Genomic DNA, 24,996 nt, shown 5'->3' on the forward strand with positions numbered 1-24,996 from the left:
ATGCTAGGTAAGTGCTTTATCACTGAGCACACCCACAGGCCTGCCTAAATACTGTAGAACTGTAGGTATCAGATAGGGCTGGGTTTACAAACTTGGAGGGAAAAATGTTGTATTCACGCAAGCACACAGCCCAATGACGAAGCAACAAAAGATGAAAATATTTCGAGTTACAATGACGAATGCATGAACGGAGGAGTGCGCTCTATCAACTTAGCCTTCTCATCTTGCTGGCTGCTCTTCAGGGGTCTCCACTGGAATTTTAGTCCTCCACAGAATACACAGGGTCATTAACAGCAGTAACAAGGAGCAGAGCTGTTAAGAGCAGGAATCCTCAACTCCCTGCCCTTCAGGTAACAGGCTGCTGTGGAGATCCACTAGGTGGTGGCCATGCACGGTTCCAGCAGACCAGGTACCATCCTAACCCTTCCTATCTATTTACAAAGCAAAATGGAATGCAACTGAGTGATGAGACCACTACTGGGGTAATGTGAGATCCGACGACCATTATCATTCAGCTGATACCATGACTCATGCTCTCATACTTTACTGTTATTTACCCTGATCGAGGCAAACCTCAACAGATTATGAGGCAGTATGTCCAAAGGTCACAGCCAGGGCTATGTCATGGAGCAGACAAGGGATGTGTTGATCTTCGTTTAAACAGAGCTTGGATCTGAGGCATTATGTGCAGGCAGAGGTCTTTGCTATGTTCTCAGTTCACACTGTCCTTTACTGGAGAAGCACTGTTTTACTCTATTTACAATTATGCCAAGTCTTGAGTAGCAGCAGTACTACTTAAAATCTCAATGAAATAAAACCACAGTTTTTGTGAGATGTATTTGGCAGTCTGGCTACAAAGCTTACTATATCTTAAAGAGAAAAAAAAAAAAAGACAAAGCTATAAGGATGTGAATTCTAAAAACTTCCATTTTTCGAGGTAAAATTACACTCAAGTATTCCAGTCTTTAGCAAAACACAAGTTCGACCTATCAACCACTGGAAAATTCCCTCAGGTTGTTATCTAAACATGTCCCAATCTCCACCTTTAATTAAAAAAGAAAAAAATTATTCCTACTAATTAAACTTTGTAAACACAATTGTACCTGCTTGGATTTCTAATGTGATGGGAAGGTTTGTCTCTGTCCATCTAACACTGGGGATAGAAGTAAGTAGGGAACAGAAAGGTATGGACAGCTGCCCAAGCATGGCTGGATTATAATGATTTACTTCAAAGGGCTTCAGCGTTTTCCACCTGAAAGCACACACACACACACACACACACACACACACACACACACACACACACACACACACACACAGGTTGACAAAGGCCTCACCCTGGAAGGCGCATCTCTGGATACCTGACAAAGTGCATGTCATCATCACTGGCTTTGTTGAGCGGAGAGGGCTGCATGCCCATCAGCTACTCTATCGCTTCCCATCCTGTCTTCCCCAGCTCCTTGTCTCCTTTGCCAAGGCCGAGCCCCTGCCAGGCAGTGCTCTACAGCCCTCTCCACTCCCCTATTTCTCCTCTTTGAGCCGAGACTCCTCCATAGAAGCTAGGAGGTGTAACTAGAGCTTCCTCTTCTCTCCTGAAGCGGTCATCAACTTGGAGCCCTCGGACAGCCAGGGCAAATGTGTCAAACCTGAATGGACAATTCAAGAACCAAAAGTGATGATGAAAATGAGGGAGTGGATAAATACAGATGACAACTGTTTTGAAGACCAGGGGAGGTCAAGAGCAGTGTCCTTAGAGCTTTGGCCTTACAATGTACATTTCTGGTGAGATAGAACTTCTATATGCGTTAACGAAAGAGAAGTCACTGTTGATGCTGGCTGTAGACAACAGAAGCACTGTAACTAGCCACGCTGAAATCCAGTGGGCTGCATGAAGCCACCCAACTCTTAGTCCCCGTGCTCTGCTCACCACGCCTGCTTGCCTGTCACACAGCCCATCAGCAGCACCACCTAACAGACCCCGATACCCACCCCAGGTTCAGTTACCCACCTAACAGACCCCGATACCCACCCCAGGTTCAGTTACCCACCTAACAGACCCCGATACCCACCCCAGGTTCAGTTACCCACCTAACAGACCCCGATACCCACCCCAGGTTCAGTTACCCACCTAACAGACCCCGATACCCACCCCAGGTTCAGTTACCCACCTAACAGACCCCGATACCCACCCCAGGTTCAGTTACCCACCTAACAGACCCCGATACCCACCCCAGGTTCAGTTACCCACCTAACAGACCCCGATACCCACCCCAGGTTCAGTTACCCACCTAACAGACCCCAACACCCACCCCAGGTTCAGTTACCCACCTAACAGACCCCGATACCCACCCCAGGTTCAGTTACCCACCTAACAGACCCCGACACCCACCCCAGGTTCAGTTACCGCAGTGCTGAGTGTCCCAGGGCACTTTCTTCACAGCCTGCTGCTCTCGCATCGAGACCATCTCCTCAGGCTAGGGGAGTGCTCACCCACCTAGGGGAGTGCTCACCCACCTACCATGCACAAACTATGTTCAATTTCCAGCACCAAAAAAGAAAGAGGACCAGCTACTTAACAATCTCAACATTGAAAATAAGGGAATGTCGCTTAGAATGACCGAATGTCAGCGATGAGACCGGAACAGACTAGGAAAGAGTGGCCACGTGCACCACGAACTCCACAAATGCGCACTTCTCACAGTGAAGCACACTCCGTCTAGAGCAGGAAGAGCAGCAGATGGGTTTCACACCATATTCCACTCCATCAAGGTGCCTGCCATGCTCTGCTGCGGGTCAGGGCAGGAAAAAGTGCTCAACCACGTCCATCCTTTGCTCTCTCCAACAACAGCCACTGTGGGCCACTGTGCCCACATCTCCGAGCCACTGAGCAGTCCACACTTACAAAGGAGGAAAGACGACAGACTCACCAGAAAAACCTGTTGTCAGTCGTGTGCTCCTGCACGCTGCGATGTGCATTCAGACTCAGATCTAAGCTGACTCCAGATGCAGACCACGCAAAATAAAAGTTTCCTGAGTTCAAAACTTTACGGACTTCTGAAATGCGATCCTCATCTGAAGCATCAGCTCGGAGTGATATAAACTCAGTGGAAGTAACTCGGAAAACTTCAGATTCTTGAATTTTCCCAACAGACATACATCCAGTGACTAGGACCAGATAATGCAACATGGTATCACCTGTAAAAACCAAAGATTTTACCACACAGAACACCAACATTTTCAAGCTCTATAATTTCTTCTGACTTCTTCCTGTGTTTCCATCTTTAAAATCTTATACTGTAATTTTTTTTTTTTTTTGAGATAGTCTTACTGTGCTGCATCAGCTGGCCCCAAACTCCCAATCCTCTGGCCTCAGCCTACCAAATGCAGGGAATACAGGTATGTACCACTATGCCCGATCATTGCAATTACTTTAAACTTACCACAAACATGTTTAAATTTACAACTACAGGTGTTTTTTCAGGGAAAAATATTCTCATTTAAATACATTCAGTATGTCAAGCACTAAAACATTAAGATAATGTCACATTTATAAAGTTATTTCCATACATAATCTGAGGGTACAAAACTTGTTAAAAAAATGCTGCCTTCAAACCCTTACCATGGACAGGAAGCTCAGATAATGAATGTCCAATATCTTGGTAAATGGTAACGTTTTAAAATGGCATATAAATGTGAGAGCTGAAGATGACAGCATACAGACACAAGGCCTTGGTCACAGTTAATACAGAGATCTGGTTCAAGAAAACTTGCACAGTGTTTCTGAAGTTTTCCTTCTTTCTTTTTTACAGCAAAAGGGATATAGGGGTTCACTCTATGGTCTGAACATCAGGATTTTTTTATTTTTCATATAATTGGCAGCACACAATAAGAAAAATGCCTGATGGGGGCTGGAGAGATGGCTCAGCAGTTGAGAACACTGGCTGCTCTTCCAAAGGACCCAGGTTCAATTTCCAGCACCCACATGACAGCTCACAACTGTCAGTAATGGCAGTTCCAGGGAATCTGACACCCACACACACACATGCATGTAGGCAGAACACCAATGCCCATAAAAATAAAAAAAAAATTAAAAGAAAAATGCCCAAATCACAATAAAAAATCCATTATATAACTAAATCCATCTTTAGTTTACTTTCTTTTCCTTTTTTTTTTGTTTGTTTCATAGTTAGACTACATCAAGGAAGAAAATCATGTGCTATATACCCATGATAGTACAAGCTTACTTTCTCATACAGACCAATAAAAGCATGTACCAGGTCCAGTCTCTGGACCACACTCCAAGGCATACCTTTATAGACAAACTGCTATTCATAAAAGTTACCCCAAAAGATCATGGTGACATTAAGTCAGAGCTGGAGAGATGGCTCAGTGGTTAAGAGCATTGCTCTTCCAGAGGCACCTAGTTCGATTTCCAGCAACCACATGGTGTGGCTCACAAGCAACTGAACTCCAGTCCTAGGGGATCTGACTGTGTTCTTGACTCAGCAGGCTACCTGCACATCATTCAGACATACATGACATCATTAAACACTCTTACACATAAAAATAAATGATTTTAAGAGGATTAAAGAGCAGACATTTCTGAATCTAAAACAGATGCCTTTTCCATGATGTACTAGGGGAATCAGTGTGTCTCCTTAATGTGCTGAAAGAAGAAAACAGGGACTGCTCTCATTCTCTGTTAAGGTGCTTCAACAGGACACTGTCCTTTGATCCTGAAACTGTTGCATGTCTATTTTTATTGTATGTACAGGAGTGTTCTACATGTATCTATGTGCACCACATGTAACCCTGGAGTTATATATGGTTGTGAGCTACCATGTGGGTGCTGGGAACCAAACCTGGGTACTCTGGAAGAGCAGCAAGTACTCTTAACCACGGAGTCAGATAGCTGCTGGGAAAGGCATAGTCCGTTTTCTTTAATGGTGTGCTCTCTGGTATACTGATCGCACTCCAGGGTAGACCCCGCATCCAAGAGTAGTTAACTAACACAAACTAGACTTCACAAGTTTGAGAGAGAGAGTGAGAGGAAAGGAGTGGGGGAGGGAGAGACACAGAGACAGAAAGAGGTTGGGTGGGGATGTGTGCAAGTTGAGAGGGGGTGGAATATGATCAAAATACATTACATGAAATTCTCATAGTAATAAAGTATTATTTAATAAGATTAGCCTAATTAGTTTTTAAAAGGTATACAACACTTAAAGCTCAGATACTGAGTCTGAAATAATGTAGAGGCAGTCTCTGTAATCTCCAGGGTTACAAAAGAGAAACGGAAGAGTAGATGACCCGCACTGAATAACACTTACCAAGATTTAACCGCAAAACTCCTAAAAGTCCATATGCATCCAGTACTTTGGTATATGTACCTTTAATTGCCTCCTTTTCTGCAGATGCTGTGAAAAATAATTGAAAACATCAAAATCTATTTAGTTATGAAGCCAGAATTTGAAACAAAAATTCAAAATGTAATATTCTCTTTTTAATTTATTTTTTTCTCCTTTCTCTCTGTTTCTCTGTCTCTGTCTCTGTCTCTGTCTCTCTCTCTCTCTTTTAGACCAGTATCATTCAGTTTTCCTGTGTCCCTTGGCTATCTAGTCTCAGGTTCTTGGTTACTCAAGCAATGTCAGGTCTGGATTACATTTCGTGGAATGGGCCTTAAGTCAAATCAGTTATTGGTTGGTGACTCCCACAAGCTTTGTGCCACCATTACCCTAGCATCTCTTGCAGTCAGACACCATTGTGGTTGGCTTGGTGTTTACCTTATTCTTTTGATAATGTGCAGGATATCTTTGCGTACTGAAGATGCCTGAACATAAAAATGAAAGCTCTATGTAGGCACCAGCTCCCTATCTCTATGTTCAATATAGGTGTTGTCTTCAGCAACGGGGTCTTAACACCTGTGTGTTATATTAGGTATTTTCTCCAACCAGTAGTACAGCGTTCTTGCTGGAGTTAAATAATTCCAACATCTAATTAATCCATTTTTTCTCACTGATGATCTGTTTGGTTCTCCCTTATCCTTGACACTTAGAATAGTGCCTGAACGGGTACAATGCTGCAAGCCACTGCCTGATACAAAGTTTAGCACAGCCATGGGGAATGCGGGGATATTTTATCTGTGCTTTAACAAATAAAGCTTGCCTGAAAATCAGAAGGAGGAGCTAGCCACTAGTTAACCAGAGAGGTCTAGAGATCTGTACAGACACACAGGAAGTGATCGAGCTAGGCAGAGAGAGGAAGTGATAAGGTGGGGTGGAGAGAGGAGCTTGCTCTCTTTCGGAGGAGGATTTCGTAGAGGTAAGAACTAGTGACTTGATGCTGTGCCTCTCTATCTTTCAGCTTTTACCCCAGTATCTAGCTCTGGGTTTTTTATTAATAAGACCGTTTAACAATTCGTGTTACAGAGGCAGTCTTTACCGACCTTTGCCTCACTTCCTTAGACAGAAGCTGATGGTATCTCGTTAATAAGTACAATTCAGACAATAATTTCCCTAGAGCAAGCTACTATGGCTAGTCTACTGAAAGAAAAACCAGCAACAACAAAAATATCCCCAAAGTTTAAAGGAAAAATCTTCCTAGCACTTAGCAGATATACACTTACAATGTATCAAAAAAACAAAGCATATCTAGTATTTCACAAACTCCCAAGTAGCACATTCTAAAGTGTGAAATCTCCACTGGCCTTCTTTCCCCACTCTCATCTCTCAGCAGCTCGCTGCCTGGCTTGCTAGGTCACACTGCTGACCTGTCACCGGCACGCGCACCCTTCTGCCTCTCTGTCCACACTGCAGAACCACGGAGCCTTTGGCAGGGCTCATGTGCTGCTCTAGGAAAGTAAGCAGATGGCTCCAAGCTCCCCAGACCCTGTTGGCCATCTTCACTGCTGACAAAGGGCTCTGCTAAGCCTATGTTTTACCTAAGATTTCTGGCCACTTGGATTATATGCTCTTCTTTTCCCTTCGAGCTCTTCCCCGGAGTTCTGCAAGGTATCAAGCCTCCCCATGTGCCTCGCTCAGACCATCCACTCAAGCTTCCTCCTTGTAACCTCACTTTTGTCATTGGGTGAACTGTGCTCAGCTAGCTGGCAGCACAGGCTAAGGCAAATGACTCAGGTAACTAATACCATCGCATTCCCTAATGTGTTCACAATTAAGGGTGGGCCTTTCTCTAACCGGTATGAAATGGGGGTGGGGAAGAATTTTAGCATGCTACTAAAATGATAGGGAGTTGTCTTATTCCACATTCCTAGATGTCCTAGCATTATATTGTTCCACGTGTTTACAGAAGTTATGTTCAATACAAACATAAAATTTTACAACATGAATTGTTTTCTAAAGGAAACCAGATTTGCCTTCCTTAAATACTATACTTCCTCATTCAGGGTACCATGGGTGGGGCTGGGAGTTTATCTCAGTGGTAGAGACCTAACACTGTAGACCAGGCTGGCCTCGAACTCACAGAGATCCGCCTGCCTCTGCCTCCCGAGTGCTGGGATTAAAGGTGTGTGCCACCACTGCCTGGCTGATTTTTGTATGTATACAAGCTGGGCAGTGGTGGCGCACACCTTTAATCCCAGCACTCGGGAGGCAGAGGCAGGTGGATCTCTGTGAGTTCGAGGCCAGCCTGGGAGTTCTACGAAGGGCTCCAAAGCTATATGGAGAAACCCTGTCTCAAACAAACAAACAAACAAACAAACAAACAAAGTATGCATGTATGTTACTACACACAAAAACAAATGTTCAAAAAACACTTGCTCTGTTTCTCATGGCAGAAGATGTGGTTTCCAGTCAGATAGCTCTACAGAGTTCCCATGCTGTGTGAATTTAAAGTACCACTGCTGACATGGTAATGTAGGATGTATTATTGTCAGCAGCAATCATCATGTTCAAAGACAGCAGCCAGCAAGAGTTAAAAGAAAATGTAAATTAATATTAAGTCATTAATATTAAGTCATTCCCTTTCCACAACTTAAATTATCATGAAATATTCCCTAATAATAATAAATACTTTCTCCTCAATTGTACACCAAATAAATAACTCAGGCCGAATAATAATCCTTCCATTACACTGTCATCTAGCTCAAATATGCAAACAAATGCCAAGCTGTTTAGTTATCTGAACTTTGGAATTATCTTCTCAGAATACACATGTGCATGCCCTAAAGTGTGCACGCGTGCATGCACACACACACACACACACACACACACACACACACACACACACACACACTTAGACTAAAGGAAAGGAATAGATGAGATTGCATTTTTCCTGCCAGGGTTTTGGCTTTCCTTTTAAGCTATTACCAGCAACTTTAAAATAGTATTGCAGCTGAAGTACTTGTTTATTATCTCTGTGATTATTATGACAACAACACTCGGCCAGGTGCTTGTATGCATTATTCAATTTTCACAATAACCCAAGAAACAACGCCACAATTTCCATTTGACATATGGGGAAATTGGCTTAAATTGGCTACTAACTTGTCTTAGCCTAAGGAGCCAGCATTAGAGAGAATGGAGCTTTGCTGGGCCTGGTGACTCACACTTTAATCCTTGCACCAGGGAGGAAGAGGCAGGCCAATCTGGTTTCTAGGGTCCCAGGCTAGCCAGGGCTACATTGTGGGAGCCTGAAAGAACTACCTACTCCCGCCCTTGTACTTAGAATGGGTTCCATTGCTGCATATTCAATGGTTCTGGAAAATGGAAAGCACAAGCAACAAAGGAACAATAATATGCTATTACTGCCCGAACAGGCTTATAGACTAGAAGTTCCATAAGGAAATGGGCATTTTTATAGTCTCAAAGTCCTCAAAATAATCATAAAGGATGCCTGGCAGACCATTACCTTTACCAGTTATCAAAGTGAATAGCGACAGTAATGAGACAGTTTAAAAGGGCGACGTGACTGGAAAAACACCAGGATCCCTTCTGTAACAACCCTGCTGAGGGTATGGACTAGTGGAAGCACCACACAGCACAGAGGGGCGTCCTGTCCAACAGGACCACTGCTCTTCGCCTTCTGACTGCTTAAGGTCCTGAGTGTCAGAGACTACGGAGTTCTTCTAGAGTTGGAGATCAAGACCTGACTACTAAATACACTGTTCACATCTGAAATAATTAAAGTGGAACAGGGTCTGAGCATCAGCAATGGCCAGTACCACTGCATACTTTCATGCAGGCGGATGTCTAGGATCATGCAGAAGGATGTCTAGGAAACACATAGTAAAGTATCTGGGGCAAGAGGGTATCATGACAGCAATCTACTCTCAAATGGGTAAGAAAATATCCTTTTTTACTGAACTTCAACTTTTCTGTATGTTCAAATATATTCTGTAAATTTAGATAAATATCTCTAAATGGCATCAATAAGATAAATTCTTACAATATCCTATTTTCCCTTTGTAACTTTTTTTTTTCCAGAGACAGTCTCACCATACAGCCCAGAATAGTCTTGATTTCATGATCTCCCTGCCTCAGCCTACTGAGAGCTGGGGTGAGCCACCATGGTCATACATTGCTTTTAAGTGGGGAAATAGATTTCCTTATTTTATTAGATCTTCCAAGATAGATGATACTTGTGATCACTGTGCCACTTCCCTGACAATCTCATTTTAGAAAATACTGTTAAGAATCTTCCACTATGAAGAGATTATCTGCAGTAAGAACACTTACACCATATTAAGAATGTGTGTATGACCTTTAGCTAAAGCACAGCACTTGAGAATGTCTTCCCCATCTCCCTTTCCTTCTCACTACCTCCTGGCACACCAGGCTTCAGCCAGAATGAGTAATCTGCTGTCTACGTGCCCTGCATTCTCTTCTCTTCCTCTGTTCACAGTGTTCTCTCCATCTGGAATAGCCACTAGTCATCTTGCTATTTTCATATATACCCATCCTTCAATCTCTGAGCAAAATGCCACTTCCTGGAGTTTTGCCCTTATAACCCAATTAAAAGTAAATCTTTTCTTTTATTCTGTATTTCAGTCACTTGTATACTAATAGCAACCGAAGTCAGTTTGATTTTTTCATACCTCAGTGTGACATCAACCTAACAGACACTGAACCTCACAGCTCCACTGGATACTCACTTCACAGACAAAACAAACCGAGAGCTTACTGCACACAAGGGTGTGTTTTGCTAACTTTAAAACAATACATTTTACAAAAAGCTTTCCCTTCTCAGGAAAGAATCCCAATGTCTTCATTGCGAACGATCACATTTAACAATCCTTAGTGAGGTCTGGAAAGTCTCCAGTGTGATGAGTGAGGGTGGGCATAGGAAGGTGGGTGTGGAGAACACAGGATTGAAATAACTGCCAGCCAAGGCTTAGGTAGCAAGGTTCATGAAGCAGCAGAGAGGAAATCAAGGTTGGGAGAGAGGTGATACAGAAGAAGAACAGCTTACTTCCTGCCCCAGTATCCACTGCGTGCTCACTGCGAGGAGTAAACTGTCTTCTGTGCAGAAGTTTGTACTTTTCCCCTTCTAATGATGGTGGTAATTAAACAAACAAAACGCTAGGAAAAACAAACCTTTTTATGAGTTGCTGATTTCTAAACACAAGTGGGTCTGGATATCCAAGAAGCCCATTGTTTTAGGGGTGACTCTGAGCAATCAAGATTTTCAGCTGTTCCGCTAAGGTAACCAGGCCTTTGCCTTTGTAATTCACGTGTTTAAAAAAACACTTAAGCAAAAGCAAGTCTTGGCTTCTAAGGTTTGACTGCCACCATATACCAGGGATAGACAATAACTAAATCCCACAAGGGCTTATTTAAAGGGAACAACTCTTTTTCCCATGCCACAATTAGCTCTATCATTAATTTGGGTCTAAATGTTTTTCTTAGGCTTCAAATATGAAAATATAGGTTCCTAAGCACACAGAGCCACCTTATGAATAAATCTAGCTCCTCTGTATTTTGTTACTTTTTACATCTATATTTCAAGTGTTTCCTCACATCACTAACACTAATAAATACCTGAAGGCTTTCAGATCTCCCCTGCTAGAGAATATGTCATATCATTAAGGTCATAGAACAGAATTTTAAACAAGATAAGTGCAATAAACACTTATTCTCATGAAAACATCTTTGAGGCACCAGGGCGAACTGATATATTAGGTTTAACAAATGAACAGAGAGCTCATGGTGCACCCCAACACCCCCTGCATTAAGAGGCTGGGGCAGCAGGCTCATGGAGAGTTCAAGACAAGTAAGGCTTTGCCTCAGAAAAGCCACTAATAACAAAACTCAGCCCATATCTTTTAAAAACACTGAAATATTTATGATGCATAAAATTCACATCTTCATTGCAACTCATTATCTAAAATAGCAAATAACAAAACTGGTATGTTACCCTAGACTAAAACATTAAGCTACTTGTATTTAATCAAAAGGCATTTAAAGGGTTGAATTAAATGTAAACTCTAACTTTCAATGAATTACAATAATTCAAACTAGATAAAGCTACTCAAGAAGGCCCTGCTACCCAATGTAAACATTCTTGTGGCTCAAACCTTCCAGACTGGGATTAGATTGTACTTCCCCAATTGAGCTAGAAGATCAAGCAACAGACTGTGGGTCAATAAAGCACAGAGCACGGTATCAAGTGCTTGTAATTCTGGCATTCCTGAAGTCTGAGAGAGGAGGATTGTGAGTTCGAGGCCAGCAGGGCTCAATGGAAAGTTCCACACTACATAGCACATACTAGGCTACATATCAAGATCCACTCTCAAAAAGGCAGGGCGTAGGAGTTGCAAATTAGAATGCTGCTCCTAGAATCACAATTTGCCTGTGGTTACATGGGTGGCAATTTGTGGTCAGCCTATTTGCATGTAAATAGCACTTTGGTATAGAACATCCAGAGGGTACTAGAGATCATGTATAGTCCAAGCTTCTCATTTTCAGAAGAAAAAGACTAGCAATTATCTGATTCATCCAAGATCATATGACTAGCTAGCAGTAAAGCCCGTTTCCATTTCATCACATATAAAACAAAAAATTTATAAGGTAAAGATTTTTTAATTAAATTTTTAAAAATCAAAATTAAAATTAAAAAATCAAAACTACAAATGAAAGACATGAAACAAACTACTGTTCATATAATCTGTGCAACCAAATATTGGCAACACTTTTTTAAAAAAAGCTGCTATTTACTCAAAGTATTCAGTGAACATCTACTACGTACCAGGCCCTTGCAAGATTCTAGGTTCCTGAAAGGACAGATGAGGAGGGCAGTCATTATATAACCAAGCAATGCTACATCCTGGCAGACTGCTAGGCATGGCAGCAATGCCTGTCAATGCAGTTTCTTCAGCAGCAGGCTAAGACCGAAGGATCAAAGTTCAAGGCAGGTGTGGGCAATTTAGCAAGAACCTCTTTCAGGATAAAAATGTAAGAGGACTATGAATGCAGCTCAATGGTAAATACCCACGGCTCTGGACTCAGTCCCCACAACAACAAACCAGTCTAATGGAGTTCTAATCCACTACTGAGGTACTAACATACTGGGTCCACGGTGTCATCCTACACAATTAGCTCTGTCTGTATCAGTCCCATGCAGCTTCCCAACAACTATGAACCTGACAACTAAGCTTTTGACCCCATTTTCCAAGAGAATCATTAAATAAGATAGGTCAAGACACATTTTCAATGTTGACCAGAAACAAACAACTAACAAGCACTAATGAACAAGCAACCAGAATCCACTTAGTATAAGATTAATCCTGTCTATACTGCAAACATGGTCCACAGGATATTAAAAGACTGTTAGTCTATATTTCAATAAAGCAATTCAATAGACTCCAGCAATACTGTGGTTACTAGAGAACAGGGTAACACAGAACCCACAATAAATTCTTCCCATTAAGAACTAGTTTCTATAAGGAATACACTTTATACATTAAGTCAGACTTCTAAGAAATATACACATATGAAGACTTGATAAGGAACATTTAAGAGTATATAACATTGAATATACAGGAATATTAACAGAGAATAACTTAATAGGAAATGTGTTTGTTTTTCCTTCCAGTTGTTCAGCTCTAGTTTAGCTGACAAAAAATAAAACACAATCCAGATATGGGAGCTCATGCTATAACTCCAGCACTCTGGAAGCTGAGGCAGGAGAATTACCACAATTTAGCCCAATGAGTTACAGATCCGACCAGTCTGGACTACAGTGTGACATCCCAAATAAACCAATACACACAAAGATAAAACACAAATCCTTATTAATTACCATTATAAATTCAAATAAGCAAATCAAAATACAATGTGCAATAATTTGTCAAGTCACGCCTCTTTTCAGTAGTCCAGTTCCATGGCTAGCCCAGTGTGACAGTCCACTGAACACCTTAGTGCTGCCCTCACTCCCGAAGCTTCTTTCAGAAGGCCACTGCTTCAGACTCACTGTAGCAGACCACCTGAAAAAAACACAACTCACTTCTCTGCTACCCAGAACACTGAGCTCCAACTTTTCCAGCTTTTGAATGTGTGGGGAGAGCCCACCCTTTTCTTCGGTGCTTCCACAGAGCCCAAGTGGGGCATTTGGTTCTGTTTTTCCCCTTTCGGTACATGCTGTTTCTCTATGTTCTCTCGCTTGGACTGCTTCTAAGGAAAAGCACAAGACCGCTCTTGCCTGTTATTCTTTTGTTTGTATAGGCATCCCTTTTTCCTGAGCTGCTTTAAAGATTTTTCTCTGTAGCTGAATTAATTTGCATCATGGTGTAGTTTTCTTCATGTTTCTTCCCCCTGGTGGTCATTTAACTTCTTAGATGTGTAGATTTACAGTCTCCACCAACTTTGGTAAATTACCAGCTGTTATGTCTTCAGACATCTTCCTTCCCTCTTCCTTCCAATCCCACATGTATGTTAGGTCACCTGAAGCTGTCCCACAACTCAACCACACAACTTATTTATACTGGTCTTTTTTTCCTCTGTGCATTTCCTTTGGATAACTTCTATCTTTGGGTCTTTAAGCTATTTCAACTATTCCTTCTGTAGTGTTCAATACATGGTTCCTATCAGTGTATAATGTCATTAGATATTGTCATTTTCCCTTTGAATAACTGATGAGTCATGGTTTTCATCTCTTTAATATGCTCATACTTTACTTCTTGAACATATGGAATATATTTTTCAAAGCTGTTTCAATGTTCCTTACTAACATTAACACCTGTTTCTACAGATTGACTTTTCTCCTCATTATGAAGTATATTTTCTGCTTCTTTGCATGTAAACTAGCTTTCAATGTGAGTATGGGTTGAATGATATACATGTATCATGTAACACATAAATTTTGTTTTATACATATGTATGTGCATATATATCTATATAGACACACACACTTGTATTTATTAAACTTCTGAGAACAGTTGTTTGAAACTTAAAATTATTGGAAACTGTAATCTGGGAGACAAAAGCAGATCCTTTGGGGGTCTTAAACTTTGTTAGGTAGGACCAAAGAAGAATTTAGTCTAGAGCTATTTTGCTCCATTAATGAAATAATACCCTCTTAAGTATTCAATCTTACTTTTCGATATCTGAAAACCATCTTGTGCATTTCTTTTAGTTTGCTGTTGCTATTCTCAGATAGGAGGCAACCTCCAGGTCCTACTTACTACTCCAGCACAGTCAGAAGCAAAAGTCGGGTTTGTGTTTCTGGGCTATTTGTGTTTCAGGCCAAGTTAGACTATCTAATGGACCCAAGCTCATGTAATACAATGCTACCTAACGGGGCTCTACTGTTCAGGGAAGAGGCTCCATCTTCCTTCTTTATTTGCCCACAGCAAAGTTAAGAGGAAATGAAAGCATGTGGGAACCAATGACTTGTTCCTACACTTGTACACTCTTCCTGCTGCTGCTCAGACTCAGGCCTGGGCTGACTTTTATTTTATGTTGATGTTAAAGGTACTCTTTACTTTCTATTAAACATGTACATTCCAGGTTTTTTTATAAAGAGAAAATAAATGTCACAATTTTAACATAAGCAAGAGCAATTCTAAATTTTATTTGATACTTAAAAAGTCAACTCTAAAGTCATTTCTTCCCTCACATACGTTTTTTTAAAAAATAGCCTACTGCAACTTATCTAAAGGGCAGCCTTGTTGACTGACAGCATTTGGCAATTTTAAAAATGCACCGCTTGTCATTGCTGCTTATTATACTTGGCATCCAAAATTTTACAAGCTGACATTCAATTTGTCCCAGCAAACAACTGTGTTCTTAATGACCTTACTTTAAAATCTAACCATACTTCTATATACTAACAGAGTAATAGTAATTTATAGGCAAAAATACAAATTGATTGACTCTCTCACTAGAAAACACTGCCAACTTCACTTTTAACTGAGAACTTTTCTATGGGTTTGCCTTTAATCCCAGCACTCAGGAGGCAGGGGCAGGCAGATCTCTGTGAGTTCGAGGCCAGCAGCCTGGGCTACAGAGTGAGTTCCAAGAAAGGCACCAAAGCTACACAGAGAAACCCTGTCTCAAACAAACAACAACAAAAAAAAGAAAGAAAGAAAGAATTTTAATATTATTTCCAGAATAATCAATAGCCAGCAGATGTACACATTTTTAACCGGTTTGGATGCCCACAGACAAGTCTCCTTGTCTTGGCCAAGCTTCTCTCAAACCAAGCTCAAGAGGTTTCCCTTCAAGCAGGCAGAATCACAGGTGTGTGCCACCATACCTAGTGCAAGTCTCTAAAATACGGAAAATAAACTTCATAGAAAACAACACCAGCCAGACAGTGGTGGTGCACACCTTTAATCCCAGCACTCGGGAGGCAGAGGCAGGTGGATCTCTTGAGTTTGAGGCCAGCCTGGTCTACAAAGTGAGTTACAGAAAAGCCAGGGCTACACAGAGAAACCCTGTCTTGAAAAATCAAAAACCAACCAAACAAACCAACCAAACAACAACAACAACAAAAAAAAAAAAAAAAAGAAAGCAAACAACAACAGGCATTCTGGGGTATGTGTATGTATACACAACAGAATGCCATTTGCCACAAAAAGGTGCTGTCATCTTCACAGCAGGGAAGGACCTGGAGAAACAATGTGAAGTGAATAGGAGAGGAAGCATGACCAACACTAGATGACATGATCTCACTCATTTGTGGAATCTAAGAAAAGTCAGTGTCACAGAAGCATGGACCAGAACAGTTACCAATGGCTGGAGAGGATGGGAGTGATGCTGGGCAAATTTGTCTGTGGATACAAAGTTAATTACTTAAGAGAAATGAGTTCTGTTGCTTTATTTACACAGCAGGGTAACTGCAGTCAATAATAATGTATATTTCAAAATGGCTATGAAGGATTTTGAACGGCTCAAAAACAATAAATGTTTGAGGCCATGAATATGCTTAATTACCTTGATCTGATCATAACTCACTGTATACATATATAGAAATACCACACTGTACACCATAAAACTATACAAATTATTATATGCCAATTAAAAATTAAATTGGGCAAGGAATGTAGCTCAGTAATAGAGTGTTTGCCTATAATCGTGAATCCTGGGTTCAATCCCCATCAATGCAAAACAAACAAACAAGCAAGCAAAACCATACAAACCATATGTGTGTGGGGTGTGGGTATGTGTGTATGTGCAGCTGCGCTTGCCTGCATAAGTACATATGAAAGTCAGAGGCCACACGTCAGATTTGTTCCTCTATCTCTCTCTGCCGTATTTGTTGAGACAGCATCTCTCTGAAGCCAGGGCTCGCTGTTTCAGCTGGCTGACTAGTCATCCCCTGAGATCTGCCTCTCTCCACTCAACACCCAGCCCAAATCTTAAGTTGGTGCTGGAATTCAAACTCAAGTCCTCACAGTCGCTCAGCAAACACTTTATCCACTGAGCCATCTCCTCAACCCAATATACTATATTTTCAAATAGACCACTTGGAATCTGTCAGTTTTCTAACGTAGGTTAGTCTTTCCCACTAATGTCAATCACCTAATAATTAGGTGTTCCTTAGTGGTGAGTAAAATATTGTGCCAAGCATTAGGAATATAAACCTTAAGAAACATGTACACAGTTCCATGTGATATGAAAACACTATTGAAAATGTCATGGAAAAATTACCTTTTGGTTCAGCCTGAGGGCTTCAAGAAAATGATGAGCTCTATAATACACAATCACAGCACTATAATTCTGGAAACATGGCTATTTTAGATAAAATCTATAGGTCAAAAAAAGTGACCTCTCATAGCAAGGTACACGTAAGTTTTGCTCAGAAATTATCATTCTGATGCAACTACGAGAATCTTTGGAGACAGAAGCCCAGGTACCAGTGTTTGTGAAATCTTCCAGATGATTATGTTGTGCAGCTTAGGCACAGTAAATCATTGGCTCAGACTAGGACACACTGGCTTAGCACTTAGGAGGCTCAGGAGTTCAAAGGTCATCTTCAGCTACACAGCAAGTTTGAGACTAGCCTAAGCTATGAGAGACCTTGTCAGAAAAAAACTAAAGTAACCCAAAACATCAATAGCTGATTAAGTTGGTGCAAGTCTAACGAAAATGATGAAAACTGATAAGTCCTAGTACTGTGTGAAAACACTGACACCATCTCCCGGAACAGAAAGAGTGGAGGGAGGTTAAGGAAGACCTTGATAAACAGCCTGAAGAGTTTAAATTTTATCTTAAGAAAACAGGGCCACACTCTGACGTACTATAAAAATGACTTTAGAGGACATTTCTTGCAGACTGATAAGCAGGAGGCCTTGAAATACACAGGCTAAGAGTGGTGAGGGTGAAGAGAACACACCCATATCTTCCAGATAGTTCCCTGAATACAACTGACATCATACAGGACAACATCTGCTGTGGGATGTCTTTCTGTATGCTGTGAATATGTGCTGCTCTGATTGGTTGATAAATAAAGCTGCATTGGCCTATGGCAAGGCAGCTTAGAGGCAGGAGGAAAATCCAAGCAGAGATATGGAGAGAAGAAAGGAAAGGAGGGGGAGATGCCAACATCAAGATGCCGGCAGACTGGTAATGCCACGGCCACATGGCAACTTACAGATTAATAAAAATGGGTTAAATTATAAGAGCTAGCTAACAAGAAGCCTGCCGTAGGCAATACAGTTGGTAACTAATATAAGCCTCTGAATGATTATTTTATATGCAGCTGTGGGCCTCAGGGCCGGGCAGGAACGGAAACTTTCTGACTACATTTGGCGCCAACCGTTTAGGAATTGGTCTTACAAACATCTATCTTGGTATCACTCCAACCCGAATACCAAATTAATTTTTTTGTGACAGGCTATCGTTATGTTGCCCAGGATAGCCTCAAATACAAGATCTTTCTGCTTCTGCCTCCTGAGTGCTGGGGTTACAGATATGCAACATCATACTGGCACCTAACTAATTTTATAAATCAATTTATCTAAAAAGAAAAAGGTTAGCTCTTAAAGATTTATATTTTATTATTGCACAGTAGGGTACCTACAGGTAACAATGTTCTATATATTCTAAGAAACTAGAAAAAAAGGTTTTGCATATTTTCACCATACATGGCAAATGTCCAACCCATTTCAACATTTTATATAATGTACAAATGACTTGAAACATCAAGTGTTGTAGCTACATATGTAATTTTTATGTTTGTTATATATCAATGAAAAAGTCAAACAAAAATATATTTTAAGTGTTGCTGTAGAATTTATAGAAAAGATAACACATCCAAGACAATATGTATCCACTTATGTTAGCTTTACAGAGAGAAGCAGTATTCAAACTTTGGTGTCCTCTGAGAATTACTTACATAGCTTAAATCCAATGAGGACAAAATTAAGAAACAATTAAGCTACAGAGGTAGGTTGGTGTTAGAGTGCTTGCTTAATATGCAGTACTTATTTTTAATTCCTAAACCATGAAAATAAATATATATTGTTAAGCAAATATCTTAATATTATTCCACCTCATAATTAATGCCCCCAAATGGATGGTTTAGAGACTTTTAAAAACCATTATTTGGCATAAAAGATAACTACTAGAGGTTTTATAAGTATGATTATTCTTGGGTTTTCTAACCTTAACATATAGCAATTACTCTGAAAACTACAGGTAAATTCATAATTTGTAAGCTCCATGGTAACTTCCCATTGCAATTATGAGTAACTACAATTTTAAAATATACTAGAATTTAGACAACATTAATAAATCAGGTAATGTCAACCAAAACACAAGCAGCTGAAAAACATTTTATATTACTAGCCACAGCCCCCCAATTTCATGTTTTTATTTCAGTATTCATTAGTATAAGCACATCTATAGTATGAGAATGTACGCTAGCTGGATTAACACTGGAGCATGGCACTTTCATTTTATTAAAGCATAAAAACCAATTTGGAGCAATGAAGTTCATACTGAATATTACTTAAGCTTTTTCTTGGGATGTATCTAGCCCTTAGACTCTCCCTTCAAACCATGTTACTGTATGCACCAAAAACATATATATATATATATATATGTGTGTGTGTGTGTGTGTGTGTGTGTGTGTGTGTGTATGTTATATACTGATCTTTGCTTGAGAGTTGTTCATTATGTCACTATTATTTTCCCTACCAGGATAAAATTTTACTATTTTAGCCAGGTTACGCATGAACCAATCTGAAAATCATATATGCATGGGTCAGGACATTATGCTCTTTACTTACTGAGTCTAAAGAAAGAATAATACTTAAAATATTTACAGATTATATTAGTAAATATGTGTTTCAAACATTATTGTATTATACACACACATATATACACACAGCAATATATATACACACACACAGAGTATGCATGCAGGCCAGAGGTTGACATCAGGTGTCTTCCTTTATTATATATTCATTATATATTAAATACACACACATACATACATACATACATACATACATACACACACACACACACACACACACACATACACACACACACACACACACACACACAGAGTATACATAAAGGCCAGAGGTTGATAGCGGTATTTTCCTTTATTATATATTAAATAAACACATGCATATATATATATGTATATATACACACACATATATATATATATAGAGAGAGTATACATGGAGGCCAGAGGTTGATATATTTTTTCCTTTATTATATATTAAATACACATACACACACACACACAGGGAGAAAGAGAGAGTATGCATGGAGGCCAGAGGTTGATAACAGACTTTTTCCCTTTATTATATGCTCATTATATATTAAATACACACACACACACACACACACACACACACACACACACACACACACACAGTATGCATGGAAGCCAGAGGTCAGGTTTTTTCCTTTATTACATGTTCATTATATATTAAATACACACACATACATACACACACACACACACACACACACACACACACACACACACACACATACACACACAGTATGCATGGAGGCCAGAGGTTGATATCAGGTCTCTTCCTTTATTATATATTTATTATATAATAAATACACACACACAGGGAAAGTATGTATGGAGGCAGATATTGATATCAAGTGTTTTCTTTTACTGCTCTCCATATTATTTTTGAGACAGACTCTTTGCCTAGAACCTGGCAGACTAGCTGACGACAAAGTCCCAGGGCCCCTGACTCTGCTTTCCCAGTTCTAGGATTATAGGCATGTAGTGCCAGGCCAGGCTTTTAGGAGGGTGCTGGGGATCAAACTCAAGTCCTCATGGTACATATAAGCATCTCCCAGCCCAAACACTAGTTTTAATTCATATAATATGATCAATAAACAATCTGAGAAAAATATAAGCAAGAGGGCTAGGGATGTAGCTCAGCTGGCAGAGTGCTCGCCTAAGATACACGAAGCCCCGACTCAATCTTCAGCACTGCAGAAACCTAGCACAGTAGTGCACACCTGTATTCCCAGCACTCAGGATATGGAGGCAGGGGGATCTGGAGTTCAACAGCTTTGGCTATAGCATGAAGGGTCAGGCTATAACAGATTGCTAGAACAAATAGTTATCATTAGAAAATCTGTTTGAAAAAAAATCACACTTGAGAAAACCCCAAACTAGTGTTATCTGCCCGAGTCTTATATTAAGAATGAAGTATGGGGTACATTGAGAGGTTCTCAGCAGGTAAAAAGAATTTGCCACCAAGCCTAAAGAACCGAGTTCTATCCCTGGAACACATATAGGAGGAGAGAACCTACTCTCACAAGCTGACCTCTGAACTCCACGTGCCCCCACTTACATACAAATAAATAACTAAATGTAAAAAGAAATTTAAAGAATAAAGCATAATGTTAATTAGTATTTTATTTTCATCCATCTGCCACAAATTATCCCAAACTTTAGAGTGTGTGTGTGTGTGTGTGTGTGTGTGTGTGTGTGTGTGTGTGTGTGTTACAATAAGAAGTCCTTTTCTTTAGAAACCAATCAGTTTGCAATTTTTACTGGAAATATAAACACTTAGGCTGGAGAAGTCCAGCAGTAGTAGAACACTTGCCCGATCTGAATCTGACCCTCCCATATCACATATGTTCAGGGGAGCATACCAACATATAAAAAATAAAAATAAAAAACAACAAAAATAAAGGGTTTAACATAAGATACACAGAAAAATATCATGACTATTAAAACTGACCTGCAAAATTCTGTGCTTTACAGGTATCAAGCAAGCTGTCTAATTGGGTTAATGTGATAAGACATAACTGCAACAATATTTTATAAAAAGATACACTTCTAGAAGCAGAACACAAGGAAAACAAAATCCTATCAGCAAAATCTGCAACCTCCCCAACCACCATCCCCCCAAACAAAAACCTAAGTCTGAGTTTACAGGAAATAAGGTTTCATTCAAATTAAGTCAAAGAATAAATCCATCAGATAAAATTCAGTAAGAAGGCTTCCAAGAATTTTTTTTATAAACTGTTAAACTTGAGAGTTACACACCAAAACAGAGATCATAATCAGTTAGGCTAAAACACGTGACTTACAGAGCACAGCCACAGCCCCAGACTCGAACATGAGACATTCTTCCTTATGTCTAGTTTCCACTATGAGGCTGAACGGTGGGGGATCCAATTTGTGGTAGATTCGAAATCCTTTGCTGAAAGCCATCCTCCTTTCTTCAGAGGCAGCCCTGTGAAAACCAAGCCGAGTCAAGCGAATGGACTGCTAGACACCCAGTGGTCCCTCCCTGCCAAGTTTGATGGAGGTGGGGGTGGAGAAAAAGGGAAATCAAGGGTGAACGATTTATCCCAAAAGATAAGGCGTCACCAAATTTTTGCCAAAAGGCAAAAGGGAACGCTTCCAATTCTCAAGACACAGCAAGGCAAGGCAGGGTTTTAGCACTGTTGGTCCTGGTTTGGATGAGGTGAATTTCCCATTTATGTTTACCCACAGGGAAAAAAATCAAATCGGGAGTGTATTTTCAGTTGGGGTTGTTTATCAGCTTCCTGCTTTCACGATTTGTCACTACTGGAAGGGAACTGATGGGGAAACTTCAGGTTGATCCTTAGGCGGAAAAAGGCCAGGAGACGGGAGGGAAGGTTAACCAGGCTGCCTCAAAGCTCCCGAGGGGGCCGGAGGAGGGTAGGGATTATTATCACACCGCGGACTCTCTAGGGCGGCGGCGAAGGGCAGGGAAAGCCGCACAGGTGACCGCCGCCTCCCGCCCAGTCGCGCAGGTCATGGTGACAAATGGATCCCACCGCGGCTCGATGGGTTCCGTGGTAGCCGGGGAAACGGAGGCACCGGACAGTCCAGTGCCTCCATTATGCGCCTCAAGAGATGCCCCGGAGCCTGCGCTGACGGGGTTCTTTCCCGCCCGCAGGGTGACAGCCGCTGTCACGGCAGCCACCCGCCGCCCGGCGGTCTCCTCGCCACCAGCCGCTCGCGCCCCGCAGCCGCCTCTCACCGCTCACGTCCCGGCCGCGACCGCCGCCACCGCTCAGGAAACGTCCACCCGCCGGGCCGGCAGCCGCTGGGTCTAGCCGCGGCCGCTCCCCGCTCCCCGCCCCCCCCGCCGGCTGCCTCACCTCTTCCTCCGGCTCCTCCTCCTCCTTCTCCCGCAGCCGCCGCCGCTACAGCCACCGGAGGCGTCACTTCCGCTCCAGCAGGCCCAGCTCTTCCGCATTGCGCCGCTGCAGGGGGCGGAAGGCCCGCCCCTGAGGGTGAAGGGGCGGAGCTGTTTCCGCCCACGCGGGGCCGTTCGGCCCGGCCGGGCGCCTGCGGGCCACCCGGGTGCTGCAGTCACCGCGACCTGGGTCCCCGTGACGCCTTAGTCAACGCGGGAGCGGACGGATCGCACGGCAGGGGAAACCGGCAGAGAGAGGGTCCGGCCTCCTGGCATGGAGTCCTCGGAGCTCGCCAGCCCTCCCCGCGGGCAATAGGGAGGGACTGCGGGAAGGAGCTGCGGGGGCCCGAGTTGATTCGTGCCCGAATCGGGCATCGGGACCACCCCCCTGCCGCCTCCGCGGACCCGACGGGCGGGCGAGGGGAAGGGAGGGCTGGGCGCTGTCTGCCAGCAGCGCGGGCGGGGTGGCTCCCGAAGAGCTGTCCATGGTGTCTGGAGACAGGGAGGCAGCAGGAGACTGTTCCCTGACTGTTCTATGCATTCTTGGAGCTCCAGGGGCTGTGGAAGAGTGCTCAACTACATGCAGCGGAGGAGCTCAAGGCAGTTAAACAAAACATGGCTGTCACTTAGTGATTTGCCAACCGTGGAATTTTATAACTAAGGGCATCACACGGTTTCACACCTTTTTTTCTCAACACATGCCTATGATTTGTGTCCGGCAGAATTATTCTGCTTCTACTTAAGAGGCAAAAATGGAAGAAAGATGTAGTTAATAGGGCTTTAGAAAGGAATCGAGAACCCGAGGAACCCGGCATTCATGTTTCACTAGCCTCTTCCCCTTTTTGTTTTTTCCCCCAAAAGCACAATATGATGCGTTGCACAAAATCATTTCCTCTATCAGGCTCTATCATGTGACTTAACATTTCTCCATTTTATCGAAGACAAATCCACCCTGGTTTCAGAATACTAATAAGCAAACTAAACACAAGCCATCTCTAGTCAAGGAGAAACACACTTGAATTTAGTTCTGAGATCTTTTCACTTAGTCTCCGTAGAAAAGCTTTTGCTTTTTGTTGTGGTTACAGTAACCACAAACTTACACTGATAATTAAAATGCTTGAGTGGACTGTGGTTAGTCATTTTCCTTTCAAGAAGTGTCCCTTTCAGGTGGGGACAATTCTTCAAAGAAAAAAAGAGTTGGTGAGAATGTGATACCTGTATATGATAAGCAACAAAAAAAGTGCTCAGGAGAGTTACTGAATTGTACCTTGGAGGTAACTTTATTTTTTGAGACCAAGTAACACAGAGGCGAGGCTGGCGTGCCGCCATGCCTGGTTTATGTGGTGACTAGGACTGAACCCAGGACTTGATGAATACCAGACATTTTACAAACTGGGGGCATCCCCAGCCCTTCTGACGTCTGCAATCACCCTTAAGGGGAGATGTAATCCAACTTTCACCTCAAGAATCTGTGAGGCTACATCAGAAACCCTTTCTCAAGATGGGAATCATGGCACTGGGCTCTTCCTAAAGCAAGCCTTCTGCCTATGCTTTTTTTTTTTTTAACTAAGATTCAAATTTCTAGGTTGCCATTTCTTCCTTCAAATTAAACTGGAAACAGGATTTATCTCCAGTATGAAGTCATAGCTTTCACAAACCCTTTCGAAATAATTTTTAATCATAAAATAAGCCCAGGGCCGGGCGGTGGTGGCTCACGCCTTTAATCCCAGCACTAGGGAGGCAGAGGCAGGTGGATCTCTGTGAGTTCGAGGCCAGCCTGGACTACCAAGTGAGTTCCAGGAAAGGCACAAAACTACACAGAGAAACCCAGTCTCGAAAAACCAAAAAAAAAAAAAAAAAAAAAAGGCCCAGGACTTGAAAAACATAGTAGCGACCTTTAAACAGTCCTTCTTATTGTTCTTTTCCTATTT

General features: G+C 41.8%; 1 protein-coding gene across 16 annotated transcripts in view; it reads right to left on the reverse strand.

The window, feature by feature from the left end:
- The window catches only part of Synj1 (synaptojanin 1), a 79,194-nt gene extending 55,864 nt beyond the window's left edge, over window positions 1-23,330 (reverse strand). For 4 of the 16 annotated variants that reach the window (XM_052741138.1, XM_052741136.1, XM_052741129.1 and 1 more), the window contains exons 1-4: window positions 23,028-23,328; window positions 21,984-22,129; window positions 5,328-5,414; window positions 2,928-3,195 (exon numbers count right to left, since the gene is read on the reverse strand). In XM_052741138.1, coding sequence (XP_052597098.1) covers window positions 2,928-3,195; window positions 5,328-5,414; window positions 21,984-22,129; window positions 23,028-23,125 — 599 coding nt within the window. In that variant the 5' untranslated portion in view covers window positions 23,126-23,328. Of the gene's footprint in view, window positions 1-2,927; window positions 3,196-5,327; window positions 5,415-21,983; window positions 22,130-23,027 lie in introns of all 16 variants that reach the window. The other 12 variants (XM_052741128.1, XM_052741132.1, XM_052741134.1 and 9 more) reach the window with 5 other exon arrangements.
- Between the last annotated feature and the right edge of the window lie 1,666 nt (window positions 23,331-24,996).

Source organism: Peromyscus californicus, unplaced genomic scaffold (assembly GCF_007827085.1).
Source record: "Peromyscus californicus insignis strain IS unplaced genomic scaffold, ASM782708v3 Scaffold_16__1_contigs__length_79575227, whole genome shotgun sequence".
NCBI classification, from domain to species: domain Eukaryota; kingdom Metazoa; phylum Chordata; class Mammalia; order Rodentia; family Cricetidae; genus Peromyscus; species Peromyscus californicus.